Source organism: Pseudochaenichthys georgianus, chromosome 13, assembly GCF_902827115.2.
Source record: "Pseudochaenichthys georgianus chromosome 13, fPseGeo1.2, whole genome shotgun sequence".
Lineage (NCBI taxonomy): Eukaryota > Metazoa > Chordata > Actinopteri > Perciformes > Channichthyidae > Pseudochaenichthys > Pseudochaenichthys georgianus.
In genome coordinates this window covers 3237333-3253765 of record NC_047515.1, presented here as the reverse complement: position 1 = coordinate 3253765, position 16433 = coordinate 3237333, and the positions used below count along the sequence as shown (strand labels likewise).

General features: G+C 43.5%; 1 protein-coding gene across 4 annotated transcripts in view; it reads left to right on the top strand.

The window, feature by feature from the left end:
• Positions 1 to 16433, top strand: part of eml2 (EMAP like 2) — a 52144-nt gene that overhangs the window by 23950 nt on the left and 11761 nt on the right. For 3 of the 4 annotated variants that reach the window (XM_034097301.2, XM_034097300.2, XM_034097302.2), the window contains exons 5-12: positions 8331 to 8359; positions 11634 to 11763; positions 12625 to 12774; positions 13345 to 13414; positions 14774 to 14884; positions 14985 to 15080; positions 15241 to 15375; positions 16175 to 16274. In XM_034097301.2, coding sequence (XP_033953192.1) covers positions 8331 to 8359; positions 11634 to 11763; positions 12625 to 12774; positions 13345 to 13414; positions 14774 to 14884; positions 14985 to 15080; positions 15241 to 15375; positions 16175 to 16274 — 821 coding nt within the window. Of the gene's footprint in view, positions 1 to 2194; positions 2305 to 8330; positions 8360 to 11633; positions 11764 to 12624; positions 12775 to 13344; positions 13415 to 14773; positions 14885 to 14984; positions 15081 to 15240; positions 15376 to 16174; positions 16275 to 16433 lie in introns of those variants that run through there. The other variant, XM_034097303.2, reaches the window with a different exon arrangement.

Below are 16433 nucleotides of genomic sequence, written 5' to 3'. Positions count from 1 at the left end.
ATGCTGTAGTGATGTGTCGGTCGCCAACGGCTTTTTTTTGTTAAGTAATACAAGACAGAATGATGATGATGGTGATGGTGATGATGATGATCTCCGTGCTACAGCTGCTCCGTGCATGCATGCAGTGACATGTAATATCCAAGGATTAGAGACGGTTGGATGCTGCTGTTTTGAGCATTGCAATATATTTATTTTCACTCTGTTATTTATTTATGATTACCCTTAGGCTCAGCAAAGATTTGATGTCAGCTGCTGCTGTCTTTTTTTCTATAGTTAATAGTTACTGAAAAAGAGCCCTGCTGTTTTGTCAGGGGCTTTTCTTTAAATATAATTTTAAAATGTCGATCCAGTAGCCCCTTTTTAAATGTCTATGCTTGAGTTTTTATAGGTGTTGCTATCTGCTTTGTGTAGCGTGGTTCTACAAGCAAGAGTGCATTCATTGGGTGGGATCAGAGAGGTACACGGGTCTGTAAATGCATTGAAAACATTTGGCCACAGCAAATCATTTATATTAAACATGTAATTTTTACTTTTGAATACTTCAGTACAAAGGATGTATTGAATAATTCAAGTGATATATGTGTACACATATAAATCATTCATTAGTCAAAACAGCGCTACATTTGATTTAATTATAAAAGGTATAATATGTGGTAAACTGAAGAGCCCTTTGGGAGCCGAAAGAGGCTATAGGCAATCTAATTTCCGGGGAACTATTGAGGGCTCCATGATCCGCCATTGTTGTAAAAAAAGTGGTCCATTGGAGTGAACGGAGATGTCGTAACTCTATTATAATTCTATTGTATGGCTCTGGCCAGACTGAAAAACCCTGGTTGACCTACAGAGATGGTAGATGGTGGGGTTAATATTTGAATCCTAGATATGTTCTTTAGGTGATAGTAGGCTGATTTAGTAACTGTTTTAATGTGACTGTTGAGACTCAGGTCAGAGTCCATGACTACACCTAGATTTCTGGCTTCATCTGTTGTTTTGAACATTGCAGACAGAAGCTCAGCGCTAACTTTTATATGTTCTGCCAAAAACCATTACCTCAGTTTTATCTTTGTTTGATCAGAGAAAGTTCTGACACATCCAGTCATTGATTTGTTCAATGCACTTACTCAGTGTTTGAACTGGAGCACAGTCTCCTGGTGAAATGGTTACGTACACTGAACAAAAATATAAATGCAACACTTTTGTTTTTGCTCCCATTTCTCATGAGATGAACTCAAAGATCTAAAACATTTTCTATATACACAAAATAACCATTTCTCTCAAATATTGTTCACACATTATTGCACAGGTGTGCCTTAGGCTGGCCACAATAACAGACCCGGAGGGGCTTTATCTTTGGTCATGTCACACACACCTGTTCCAATGTTTTTCTTTGTCTCACTTCTTAAAGGCGCTCTCTTCTGCTCATGTGCAGGTTGTATGTACTATCTAGTGCCTCTACTGGGACATGTCTGCATGCTTTAATGTTCAAAAAGCTATTTGTTGTTCTCTGCCTGTGCTGCAGCACCTCTTTTCACCCTCTGTCTGAAACCAGAGCCCAGTCTGCTCTGATTGGTTAGCTGGCCGGCTCTGTTGTTATTGGTCAACTGCTTAGAGATGTCCCGCCCCTTAGTCTATCACGTACAATGTGTTGGAGCGCTAACCAATAGAAGCACGAGTGTAACATAGTGATGTCACTTTGTAACATAAGTAAACAAAGGAGTCCAATGGAGGTGTTTCAGGCAGGGGGGGGGGTGTGTGGGAGAGAAACTCCACAGGGATGTTAGCCTTTGCAGACCATTCACATGCACACAAACCTATAGCACACACGACAGGAGAGGGAAACCCCACAGAGCATAATAAGGACTCTTTCATCGTTTTTTCATTTTCTTGACCACTTTGTTTTTCCTGTTTATTTTGTTGTGTTTCTCCTCCCTCTGCTTTTCTGTCTCTAATCAACATCCACACTTTCCTTTTCATCTGCGTCATATCTCCTTTCCTCATTTGCTTTCCTCTTTCCTCTTTTTTTTCTTCCATTTCTTCTTTTCATCTTCTCCCTCTCTGTGTTTCTGCTGATGGATCACCTTTCCAGCAGCTCTGGGTGAAAGGGGGATGGTCACCAGGCAGAGGGGGTGGGTCTGCACAGTCAGGAAATGCGTTCTGATTGGATGACAGGCTGAGCTAAAAGTTTGCTCAGAGAAGGAGGAAGTGTGTGTTGCTGGAGCTGTTGAGCAGGACAGGAACCACTCTGACTCTCCTCTGTTGACTGTTACTGTAACGGGAAGCTGCAGCCATGAAGAGATCGACGAGGTAAATGAAGACTTTACAACAGATAGATTCAGAGTAGGGGCAGAGAGGATATGCTGAGGAGAAGAACATATGTCTGTTCTTACTTATTCATAGAACTAAAACAAGTACAAGTATGTGTTTTCTGGAAGTCAGTGTTCAGTTTTAGTCTTCAAAAATGCATAGCTACTTTTAAAGTCTGCTGGGTGGATGTTTAACTTTTACTTAAATAGATTACAGATTGCACAATGAAACGCAGCGTGGTTTGGTTTCTAAAACGCTTTAACAGTTTAAGTTGTTGGTTGTTGTTCAGTCTAAAACATCTGTAGTCACTTGGCTGTGGCTGCACGAAAGCCTGAAGGAAGTTGTGTTGCTTTCTGAAACTCTGTTGTCACGCGAACAGTTTGCTCCAGTGCGTGTGTGGCTGTGGGGAGGGGCTGCAGCTTAGTAACACGAATACCACAGAAACGAGAGCTGGTTGAGTTTGTGGACCAAAAGGATAAATGGACACAATGCTGTTGAGGCGTGGTCATAGATTGATTGTGAAGCTGATGGCGTGTGTCCATGAGCCTAACCACTGCAGTGCTTCAGTCAGAGTGCAGCAGGACATGGAGAGCATGTGCTGCGGAACGTGCTACTCTTTTAGAAAGCTCTCAGGTCCACATGTCTTCAACTTAAACATTGAGTTTAATAGATGTCATAAATAAGTGTTGATGTGGTGCCTGTTTCTAAAGTAAATGTCACAGATTATTTCAGCATAGGGTTAAGTGTCCTAATGGCTCTCTTGTCTCATGAGGGTGGACTCAATGACATGTCACATGTGCGTGAGGTTATGGAACACACGCAGAATGTGGGATGAGTAAATGTGAAGGGACAGAAGACTGGTCCCGCTGTGCGCAGCAGTTCTGTCACTGATGGTTCTGTTGCGTCGAATTGATTCTGGCAGCAGACGGGAAAGAGCTGATCACAGCTGATGAGAACATAATACATATTACATGTAGAATATTTGCATGTGGTGCTCTTTTGCACAACCTTAATTGTAAGGTTCTTCAAAGACATTGTAATATATGTCCTAACCCTGTAGAGCAGCTTGGAACTGTGTGTATACACCCCCCCGCAGCACTGGTGCCTCAACCAGCAGCTGACGTGGCTCGGATTTACTGATTCCGCCCAGCTTGCAGAAACTCTCGATAGCATCGATTGGACCTGCTGTTAACATGCGACAGTGTGCATGACTCGCAGCAGGGATAGCCACATGACCAGTTTAGCTTTTCTTTAAATGCCTTTAAATGTAAGTTTGTTTATGTTGTACAAAGATACGAGCAATAGATGTTCCCCCTTGCAGTCTTATTCTAATGACTTTGTTTAATCGGACAGAAGAAGTAGATCCATAATGAGGTTACTTTACATTTACAATGGAAACAACATATTTTTATAATTATGGACTTCAAACAACATTTGTAAGTAAACACAATTCAACAACTAGAACAAATAAAGGTTTGCCCTGTTTCTGAAAAAAACACCTGCATCATGTTGAAAAGGATTCATCCTTGTTGTGAAATGGAATCTGTCACTTTCCTTCTCTTGTTATCTCGTACGTCTGAAGCCACAGTCACTTGAGAGCGGAGCAGTCTAGTGCGATGTGGGATTATGTATCTCAGTGTATTTCTTGTGTGTGTCCATGAACCTAACCACTGCAGCACTTCAGTCATAATGGAGCAGGACATGGAAGACCATGTGACCGTTTCACCGCTCGCACACTTCAGAGGCTAAGACCCGTCTGTCAGACCACAACATCCATCTTCTCTGCGCCTGCACTACTTTAATGACCGATATCCATCTGCAGTACTCTGACCAAGCACTTTACTAATAAGATACAATGATGAGGAATATCTTGTAATCATATCATGTAACTGAAGACAAAATATAAGTTCATTTATGGAAAGAATGGTCAGGATTAAAAACATCTGGCCTCGCACACACACTACTGAAATACTCTCACGTTCACTGGTGAACACCTCACACACACACAACTGAAAATTAAACAGCACGCACATACTACTGAAAATTAACCACACACACAACTGAAAATTAACCACACACACACACTATTGAAATACTCTCACATTCACTAGTGAACACCTCACACACACAACTGAAAATGAAACCTCACACACTTACTTAATTTTCAGTAGTTAATGTGTGAGGTTTCATTTTCAGTTGTGTGTGTGTGAGGTGTTCACTAGTGAATGTGAGAGTATTTCAGTAGTGTGTGTGCGAGGTTAGTTAGAATGTTGGCCTACACGGCCCCTCAATTATTGTTTTCTAATCCACGTTATCACTGGTCACGAAAGCACCCTCTTGCACCCTCTTGCACCCGCTTGCACCCTGCGCATGAACCTGAAATGATATTCTAACTTTAATAGCCTACATGTTTATTTATTTTACAACAGCAAATGTTTGTTGTTGATCTTGAAGCTAAGTTAAAGGTGGGGTAATTTTGGAGAAACCAGCTCGAGTGCGCTAGAATTAGAAAATACACAGCCGGAAAAAATCTGCCCCTTCCTCACAGAGCCCCTCCCCCAACACACAGGAACGCGCACATGACCAATGAGTGCACGAGATAAGTTTGTGCACAGTTGGAAGGCTGACAGGCAGGTAGGCCATCCAGTTACTTTAGCCGGGCCGGCTCAGATGATTGGTCGTGCTTTTTACAGAACTACGGCTTCCACAGATGACAATTTTTTATGTATTTGTTGTCAAAGCACTTCAGATATTCATTGCTATCGGATGTTAAGAGCATTCCATGGAATATAACAACAAGTGTATCTCGAGCCGGTTTCTCAGACTTACCTACCCCGCCTTTAAGGGACGTGAGGGTCCACTAAAATCTGATTCTGAAAAAAACTATTGTAGGAAGCTGAACAAATCGCATCTGAGAAATAAATCGGAACTGAGCGTTAAAGCCAAAAAAAAATCCAAACATTTTAGCTTTCCAGATGCCATCACATCTTGCAATCTCAGGACTGTACAGTAAGTAGATGCGGACAAGAAGCAGTTCTACATGGATACTATAATAAACCACCAACTCAACATCTCAAACTGGGATCAAATTGTAGATACATAAATCATTATTTACAAGTTGCTGGTCTGCTTCTAACCCTGTAGAGTTGTATAGGAATGAGACCTAGAAATGAGTTGGCATTGTGGGTTCCCTTATCATCAAGACGAACATTAGCCACCTTTAGCTTAGCACTGGTATACAGTTTATAGCCTACTGTTAGCTTTTTACTCCTGGCAAAAAAATGGTATGCTTCAAAACGATAAAAGTCATGTTAATATTATATTGCTGAACAAACGTGGAATCATCAAAAACGTGTGTTTTGATACAGATCTTATTTTCTACAATATTCCAAAATACAAATTTAAAGATCCCAGTGCTTTCTGTTGACGGAGCCCTTGGGATGCTAACTTCGTTCTTGGCCTACGCTGCTCATCGGTTCTAACACAAAGCAGTTGTTTGTGTGCAGCCAGGCGGAACATGCCGGCAACACACTGAGCGCTGCGTGGGAATGAGAGGTCTGTTTGTGCATTCCCTCTCGCTGGAAATCTGGTCTCTGGGACTACAGCCGTGAGGGTTTAAGATCCACAGTTATTTGCCCTGTCCGGCTGCCAGTTACCCAGCATGCCCTGCACTCATTACAGACTCCTACAGGCTGGCACTGTGCCATGCCTCATCTTCCTAGCAGACCACACACACACACACACACACACACACACACACACACACACACACACACTTTATATGGGGACTTTGAAGAGCCGACACCCAGGCTGGTCACCTCCAGCTGCCCAGAGACGGTCTCCTGATCTCCACATGCTTTGTGTTCAAACACACACTTACAGTGCAAGCCCTCATCTTCTCTGCCTCGTCATTATTCTCTTCTCTCGTGTGCCTTGTTATGGAAACACATGTTGCAGACCTACTTTACGGTAAAAGAGCAACAGTTCTAGGAAAACACTTCAGACCTGACGGGCTCAGAGACGGTGCTCTGAGGCGTTTCTCAGGGACAAATGCAACACACAGTTCATTGTGTTGTTTTAAGGTGTCGTGTTCAGTGTTTTTTTAACAAGCAAAGGTTTACATTCCGTGTTGCTCCCTAAATGGCACTGTTTGAGTTTGATAAACATTTGCTAAGTTGACTTATTATACCATCTTAAGTCCGCTTCGTCACTTCTTCTCTTTGCATTTCCACCACACACTCAGGATAGTCCAACCCATCGCCCGGACTCTCCTGTTGCTGAGCAGCAAGAGACAAGCCTTCCATTTCCCTTAAAAGTAAGGCTTGATAAGTCAAGCCTTACTTTTACTGCTGTTGCCATGGAGATATCCACCTGTCAGCTGAGGCAGCGCTCCAACAACTGATCTGATTGGTTGACAGCATCCTGCAATGCTCAGCGGGCAGTCCTGATCAGTCCTGACAGACGGCTGATTCAGGAACAGCTGAGGACGCAGCTGCAGGTTTTGATTGACAGCTGTAAATATGGATGTTGGCAATGTGGCTGACTCACTGTTGTAATGTTTAGATACAAGTGCATTCAGCCTTTTTATATGACCTTTGGGGACAGCAGGACTCTCTCTCTCCGTCTCTTTGATCGTCCTCTGTCTCACAGGTTGGCATTCTCTGTGTGTTCAGCTGATAACACTGTGAATAATAAGGCTTCTCTGTTTGCTTTGCGTCGGCTGACTCGATCAAACACTCTTATCAAACCGTCTTCACAGTCACATTAGTTTTCCATTTCCTCTTTTCATGAAAGGAATACAGAGCTGTGTTTTCAGCTCTGTATCTCTTCCAATAACAAAGACTGTTGAGACTAAATGAAATGTATAAGCAGGTCCTGGCACATCAACGAGCCTGGGGAGAACTGGCCCAACGTAACTGTGTGAGCCTGGACTCACGAGTGGACATGATGTCTCGCCTGTGCTGTGCTGCACTGTGACACAATGTGGATCTGTACAAAGCAAGCTTGGGATTTGTATCCAGCACAATACATTTGGAGCAGTTTGGAAAGCAAACGTTCAAGTTACAACCACTCCCTGTTTTATCACCCCGTGGCAGGAGCGTTCCAAGTAACAGAAATCATTTAAACAGGCCCTATTATACTTTCTGGGGTTTTCCCTGAGTGTGTTCTAAAGGTTTTAGTGCATGTAAATGGTCTGCAAAGGCTAACATCCCTGTGTTCCCTATACATATACTGTAGTCTCTGTCCCACACACTCCCCCCTTATAAAATACAAACATGAACCTTACAATGATTACAATAGGGCCCCTTTAATAACTTTTGATCTTCAAAGTAAGAAGGTAAAAAGGTTATGACCATATCTGACTCGGATTCAATCTGTAGGAGGAGTTTGTTGGAAGTACAGAGCCTGAAAATTGCCCCCAAAAAACACACAAAATGTAAAACTGTATGGTCGACCCCCTTTTGATTTTGGACAACAACCCCTAGAAACCTTTTAATGACACCTTTTCACATTGAAATGATACATGTTGATTTAAAAAAGCAAATCAGAAATATGGTACTGTTGCTTTCACGAGTGTGATGCATGTAGAACATTCTATTTCATCTGTACCCTTAATAGAAACATTATTTCCAAGCTTAATCCTGCCTCCAGAGTCCATCCTCTCAGACAATAAGTGCAGGGGTAAGAGCTGACCTCCAGGTGTCCATTCTGTGATGCATGGTCTGTTTCTGCTGACTCGGTGCTCTGAAGCTCTCACCGACATCCTGAGTGTCTGGTGGTGTGACGTGTGGTGAGGGGTTGCAGCTAACCATACATCATGTAGTATCCTGATGTTGTGGAACAAAGTGTTTGGAGCTTTTGAAAAAAAAACGATGATATATTCTGTGTGTATTGTTACATGTACTTACTGGTACTCCCATCATGTTCCCATCATGTTCCCATTATGGATGAAAGCCAAACCCAGAACCCTGCTATGCTCATCTTTATTGGAAACATTTAACTGATTTTTCTGTTTTCTGTTTCAGCAAAACCAAAGAATGCTCCTTTAATGCAGGTACGGTGTGTGTGTGTGTGTGTGTGTGTGTGTGTGTGTGTGTGTGTGTGTGTGTGTGTGTGTGTGTGTGTGTGTGTGTGTGTGTGTGTGTGTGTGTGTGTGTGTGTGTGTGTGTGTGTGTGTGTGTGTGTGTGTGTGTGTGTGTGTGTGTGTGTGTGTGTGTGTGTGTGTGTGTGTGTGTGTGTGTGTGTGTGTGTGTGTGTGTGTGTGTGTGTGTGTGTGTGTGTGTGTGTGTGTGTGTGTGTGTGTGTGTGTGTGTGTGTGTGTGTGTGTGTGTGTGTGTGTGTGTGTGTGTGTGTGAGATTATGATTATGATTATGATTATGTCATAGTCATTATGTCCTACAGTCCCATCACTTTAATTGGCCGAGGATGAGCAGCCTCTCATGTGTGAAATTAATTGGTGTTCAGGAGTCCTTGAAGTACTCTTCAAGGATTTAATATTTCTCATAAGTAATATTGAACATTCATTAGAATTACTAAGGAGGCTCTACATTGGCACAACTATTTGAGTGCGAGGGCAGGGTTTGAGGGAAAGAAATACATAATCTGAAGGTGTGTTGATCTCAACACACTGTGTTCATGTGTGGGCTTTGAAATGGAGACAACTCTCAAAAAAAGTGTCCCTTCACCTTCTTTTATTTCAATGTAATTCATTTGATCTACAAACAGCTTAAAATGAAGATATGTCAAATGGGACACCCCGAAAAACTACCCAAAGCTTCAGAATAGAGGCCCAGACTCTAAACAAAAGGTATTTGTGCAATAAATATTACTAAAACATCTAGAATTGGAAAAAAAACATGTATTATACAGGAACACTTAAGAGCTACAAATGAACACAAATACCCTTAAACTAATATAACCCTACAATAACTACTAAATGTTCCCAAAACATTCATCATTAAGTTTAAACATTGGATTCAAATAGGTCAAATATAAGAAACCCTGCAAGGTAAAATTACATTACATTACATTGCATTTAGCTGACGCTTTTATCCAAAGCGACTTACAATAAGTGCGTTCGACCAACAAAATACAAACTTGAAGAAAACAGAATCATAAAGTACATCAGGTTTCATAGAGCCAAACATTTCAAGTGCTACTCAACTGGCTTTAGATAAGCCAGTCCTTTATTAGTATATAAGTGCTCTGTTAGCAGTTCTTTGTTAGTAATTCTATCGCTCGAAGTGGAGTCGAAAGAGATGAGTTTTCAGTCTGCGCCGGAAGGTGTGTAAGCTTTCTGCCGTCCTGATGTCAATGGGGAGCTCATTCCACCATCTTGGAGCCAGGATAGCAAACCCACGTGTTTCTGCTGATAGGAACTTGGGTCCCCCTCGCAGCGAGGTTGCAGTGAGTCGTTTGGCTGATGCAGAGCGGAGTGCACGCACTGGGGTGTACAGTTTAACCATGTCCTGGATGTAGGAAGGGCCAGATCCATGCGCAGCACGGTACGCAAGTACCATTGTCTTGAAGCGGAGGAGCGGCGTGGTGTGGGAGAATTTAGGAAGGTTGAAGACCAGATGGGTTGTAGCAGCGATGTTTGCAGTGAAGGACAGGTTGTTATCTAGGGTCACGCCCAGATTCCTTGCAGTCTGAGTCGGGGAAACAACAGAGGTGCCGATGTTGATAGTCAGGTCAAGAGTGGGACAATCTTTTCCCGGAAGGAAAAGCAGTTCAGTTTTGTCAAGGTTGAGCTTGAGGTGATGATCAGACATCCACTGAGAGATGTCAGCTCGACAAGCAGAGATGCGTGCGACGACCTGGGTCTCTGAGCGGGGAAAGGACAGAATGAATTGGGTGTCGTCAGCGTAGCAGTGGTATGAAAAACCATGCGGGCTCATGACTGATCCGAGCGAGTGTACAAGGAGAAGAGGAGGGGACCAAGAACAGAGCCCTGAGGGACCCCTGTAGTTAATTGACAAGGGTCGGACTCGGACCCTCTCCAAGTAACCCTGTAGGTGCGGTCTTTGAGGTATGAGGTGAGGAGGGGAAGTGCAGAGCCTGAAACTCCAAGTTCTTGGAGAGTGCGAAGGAGGATCTGATGATTCACCGTGTCGAATGCAGCAGACAGGTCCAAAAGGATGATGACAGAGGAGAGGGATGCTGCTTTAGCAGTGTGCAGTTCCTCAGTGACAGCAATGAGAGCAGTTTCTATGGAGTGACCTGCCTTGAAACCAGACTGGTGCGGATCCAGAAGGTTGTTCTGATGGAGATAGCAGGAGAGTTGTCTAAAGACAGCGCGTTCAAGTGTTTTAGACAGGAACGGGAGGAGAGAGACAGGCCTGTAGTTTATAACATCAGACGGGTTGAGAGTGGGTTTCTTTAGGAGAGGGTTTACTCTCGCCTCCTTGAGACTGTTTGGAAAGTGACCAGATGTTAGAGAAGTGTTGATGAAATGGGAGAGAAACGGTAGAATATCAGGAGCGATAGTCTGAAGGAGGTTTGAAGGGATAGGGTCCAGAGGACAGGTGGTAGGGCGGGCAGAGGTAATGAGGGTAAGAACCTCACTTGGCGAGAGAGGGGAAAGGGAGGTCAGTGTGTGGGTGAAAGGAGGGTCTGGTGACCCAGCGGTGAGTAGAGGTGAGTCAGAAAAAGAAGAGTGAATATCATCAACCTTTTTTTCAAAGTGGTTAACAAAGTCGCTTGACAGGAGGGAGGAGGGGGAAGGGGCTTTGGGGGGGTCCAGGAGGGTGGAGAAGATGGAAAATAGTTTTTTGGGATTGGAATAGGAAGATTGGATCTTATCTTGAAAGAAAGTGCTTTTTGTCTGAGAGATGGAAGCAGAGAAAGAGGAGAGGAGAGCCTGATAGGTTAGGAGGTCGTCACGGTGTTTGGATTTCCACCGTTTCCGCTCTGCTGCCCGAAGGACGGTTCTATTAGCACGCAGTGCGTCATTTAGCCAGGGAGCAGGAGGGGACTGACGAGCCTGCCGAGATGTGAGAGGACAGAGAGAGTCCAGAGAGGAAGAGAGAGTAGAGAGGAGAGTTTCTGCAGCAGCATCATCAAAATAATGATACAAATTGAATGCGAGTAACTTGTTAAGAACTCCACAGACATTTACTGTATTCTAACTTTCAAATTCATTTTAATAACTGCTGCAGCTGTAAGCTCTTTTTAAAGACAGACACAGATCAAATACTTTGTTATAGTCTTATTTATCTCATTCCATACGTGTGTTCTCCTACTTCTCTCTGCACTTTTGTTTCTCTGTTTACTTCTCTCCACTGAACCTCCCGTCTCTCTCCCCCCCACCCCCTCTCCTGGCCTCCAGAGGACGGCTATGTGAGGATGTTCCTCCGAGGCCGCCCCGTCACCATGCACCTCCCTGACCAGCAGAGGGAGAGCTACAGCCTGGACCACAAGGGGGCGCTGCCTGATCGCAAGCTCAAACTGCAGTGGGTGTATCCTTCAGACCGCAGAGGGACACTGATGAAGCTTTGGATGAATGAATAAGAACTGAATGGATTATTATTGTGACCAGAGGATGTGACACCGGGAGTTCTGTGTCTTCAGTGACAGATTTGAAAACCTGAAACATAGATGAACAGAGGAATATAATTGAATGAATGCTAGACTTTATTAATAAACAGGGTTACATATACACTTTAGCTCGTACAACCTTCAGATGCTCCATCAGTCAGAGGCAAGGAAATGAGAGTGAACTGTTAAAGGTAGGTATCAAATGATCCTGAAATATGGTTTGTTACAGAAAGGAAAAACCCAATCAGTTTAATAACAAGCAAACAAATAATTGCATAGGTGTTGTCCATATTGAATAAGTCATTCAAACATTCACAGTGTAGGTTGGAAGGATGTGAGTCCCTGGAGTTCAACACAAGCTAATGAAGTTAGGAGGGAGCCGACTTTGTTTCAATCAGTGGAGTTGTGGTTTAATTTTCACTTTAATTACACTGTAGACACTAATTAGAAGAACACAGACTAAAACAGTAATGTACAGACGAATCAGATGATTAAACATGATCCTAAAAAATATATTTTATATTTATTTAAATTTTGTTGTAATCATTATTTGTAATACTTTCTGCTGACACTAGGTGGGCTGTGGCCCACCTGCCCCTAATGACCAGTCGCCACTGCCTAAAGCCAATATGCTTGGTTTCGTTATGGAAGTTGTAAAAGCAGCATTAGCTTCATTCCCTGTGGGTCTACCTTTCCTTGGAAATACTGAAGAACTGCATATCAGTGTTTTCTCTGCTGGTCCAGCTGCACCCCTCTTGTTCCCTAACTAAATCGTGGACCAGGTACGGCTACAGAGGTCGTGACTGCCGCTCCAACCTCTACCTGCTGCCCACCGGAGAGATCGTGTACTTCAACGCCTCCGTGGTGGTGCTGTACAACACGGAGGAGCAGCAGCAGAGGCACTACCTGGGCCACAACGACGACGTCAAGTGGTGAGTTTGTACTCCGTTCACACCGGAGTACTTTTCCCGTTTGGTTCCGTTAGTACCTCTTATTTTGCGTTCACACCAAAAAGAGTACTTAGTGCCGGGAACTTTTACCCCCATTTTTAGTGCTATTTAGAAGATATTAGCTTATATGGAACACATCATCACAGCTCCACGCCGGACGGTGTTTATCATGAATGGGATTTACTTGGTGAGTGGTACGGCATACGGACTGGAGCCACATGGATGTAAATACACTGAATTCCCCTGGGGCATGCTGGGAAAGCAGCTCCTCTCTGCAGGGAAACAACTCTCCCACGCCATCTTATCAAATACTCCTTCTAGTGTTGATTCTTGTAGTTTTAATGTCCGAGATAGAAAGCAGGTGCCAAATTAAAACCGCGTCAGTCGTGAACAAATATGAAGTGATGGTAAATCCTAAAAACATCTCCTGTCGTGACAAAACGTAGTGATTACATGTTCCCAGTGATATGTCTGATCCGAATCAGCTGTTTGAATCTGCATAAAAGCCAGAGGCGGGAAAGAAATGTACTCATTTGCATTTTCTCTTCGTAGCCTGAGTGTGCATCCTGACATGGTTACCATCGCAACGGGGCAAGTGGCTGGAAACTCTAAAGATGGAAAGGTACTGTGAAAGCACCGCTCACATCCTCCTACTGACTCTGTTTCACTCACTTAATACATTTGGACACAGATGACTTTAAAGGCAAACAGACCAAAATAGCTGATTGCAGAGAAAACCATACAAGTAAAAATACTAAGACATTTTATAAACATTTTATACACTGTATATACATGAGCAGATGTGCAGTCTGTCTGACACTGGCTAATCAGGTTTTTCTACTTCTATTTGTTTACTGAGAGAGTAAGGGTTTGATTACCGTATGATTACTTATAACGGGTTAGATCATTTTCATATTTACCAACATATTTTTTTAATTAATTAAAGAAGATGGAAACAAATAACTGTTGATGAAAAACAGTTGTCATAACAGACATTAACACGCAAGCAAACCCTCCCTTTGCACACACACACACACACACACCATTGGCGAACCGTGTCTATCACAACTGGACCTTCTGTAGACGCACCCCCCCCCCCCCCCCTCCGCGGCATTATAATGTCCGTCTTTTCACTGATTTGTCGCCTTGAAAAGGTACTCACAACGATTCCGCAACAACTTCATCTTCACCTGTTGCACTTGTCATTTCAACGCTAAAAACAATAAAACGGCATGAATTGCTTCGTCGCATTCATCTAGATCCTCTGTCTCGAGCCAGTGAACTAGCGGGCCTTCTAGAACACCCTGGAACCGAGGGGAACTCTGAAAGAACACGCCCATTGGCTACAAATCAATATCTGATTGGTTGATCAAACTGTCAGTCCAAACGTACGCTCTCATTCAGTGCAACGGCCAGGGCATTCGATCAAGGATGTAGAATACCTTGTTGAAGGATATTCTACCCAGAGACCCAGAACAAGATCTGATTGGTCGCTTTCTTTTCTAACACAAAACCACTGAAATGCGTAGTGCATGGTCCGAGAAGGACAAACAAATCAACGTAACACTGTAGTATTACAGATCAACAACACAGATACCATTCTCCTTTATTCATTGTATATACATTTTATTTATAAAATTAAATCGATTTTGTGTTTATTTTATCTGAGTGTTCCAGGGTATTCTCTGAACACCTTGAAGGCCCTGACGGTTCGCCACTGACACACACACACACGCACACACACACACACACACACACACACACACACACACACACACTCCATGCCATTTGAACTTTTCTCTTCTTCTGACATTGTTCCTTCAACTTCCAATTGGCTGAATGGAATGATTTATTAATGTTTACAATTTTGCATTTGTGGTTGCGTCCTTGTTTTTTTTTATTTGGTCAACTTCTTAGGAACTAATAACAAAGTCCTCCCAACGTTTGTGTGGATGTTAACGCTCTGCTCTCCTGTGTCCAGCTGCTGGCCCCTCACGTGCGCGTGTGGGACTCTGTGAGCCTCAACACGCTGCATGTGATCGGGATGGGTGTGTTCGACAGAGCCGTCAGCTGCGTGGCTTTCTCCAAGTCGGTGAGCATCCTGCAGAGCTGAGCTGATAATGAGCACAGTTCATATACCGTCCATTCATTTGATACAACATGCTTTTTACAAACTCCTTGTCTTCCCTCAGAACGGCGGCTCCTTCCTCTGCGCTGCGGACGACGCCAACGACCACGTCCTGAGTGTGTGGAACTGGCAGAAGGAGAAGCAACTGGCTGATGTTAAGGTACGCTGACCTGTGACCTTTGACAATTGAACCTCTTCATACAGGTGCATTATTATAGTTACCTGTTTATCATTAACAAACAGGAGCTATTATCAGCATGGGTTGCAGTATTACAAACGCCTGCTGAGGTAGAGAAACATGTTTCCTCCTGTCTCTGCAGTGCTCCAACGACTCTGTCCTGGCCACTGTGTTTCATCCAATGGATGCCAACCTGATTGTCACCTGTGGAAAATCTCACATCAACTTCTGGACCATGGAGGGCAGCACTCTGACCAAGAGACAGGGCCTGTTCGAGGTGCGGCGACCGGTCATACCACTCTCCTAAACATCATACTCTTAAAAAAGAAACATTCTAAAATATGTATTATGCTAATAGTGAACAACACAAATACTTGTATATCGTCTTTAGCCGCTAACTGCAATTATCAACTGCAGTTGTGAAGAAGTATTTAGGTTGCCTTTGCGCCAAAAACAGACGAGGAAAACTAAATATGAAAGAGAAAAATAATTGACGAGCTGCCTGATGAGGTGCGGCACAGAGTGGAATCGTGGCGGAGAGAAACCCTTTTTGAAAACAGTAACCCAGTCTGACTGTAAATAATAAGCCTGATGATTATAATAATAATGTTTAGTGTTTATACGGCACTTCTCATGAAATAATAGGGACAAATGCAAGAGCTACATGACTTGGCAGGACTTGAAGTGGATTCTGGGTCCAGTTTAGTGTAAATAAAGTATATCTAATCTGGCTTCCCCATGCGGCTGTGAGCACTGATCTGAATTAGATGGTTTTTGCAATTAAAGCCATTTGCATAGAAAGAGGTACATTTAACTCCAGATGTAAGCACGTCCCCTTATCTACATATTCACAACAGCACCGAGACGTCAAGGATGTGTTCCTTCCTTTTCTTTTCACATTAGATGCAGCTAACCAAACCCCCCCCCCCTCCTCTCTCGCGAGAGCTCGCTCTCTTCTCAGCGCTCTCTACTCTCTCTCTCTCTCTCTCTCTCTCTCTCTCTCTCTCTATCTCTCTCTCTCTCTCTCTCTCTCTCTCTCTCTCTCTCTCTGTCTATGTCTATGTCTCGCTCTATAGAAACACGAGAAGCCAAAGTACGTGTTGTGTGTGGCGTTCGCTGAGAACGGAGACGCCATCACAGGAGACTCCAGTGGGAACATCTACGTCTGGGCCAAAGGTGGAGCCTGAATGCATCACAGTGATACAGATGTTGTTTACAGATATTTAGAGATGCTCTCTCCGACACTAAAAGAAGTCATGAGGAAATGTTAACAGAGGTGGGAGAACTGCTCAGATCTTGTACTTGATTAAAAGTAGAAGTACCAGAGTTGACTTT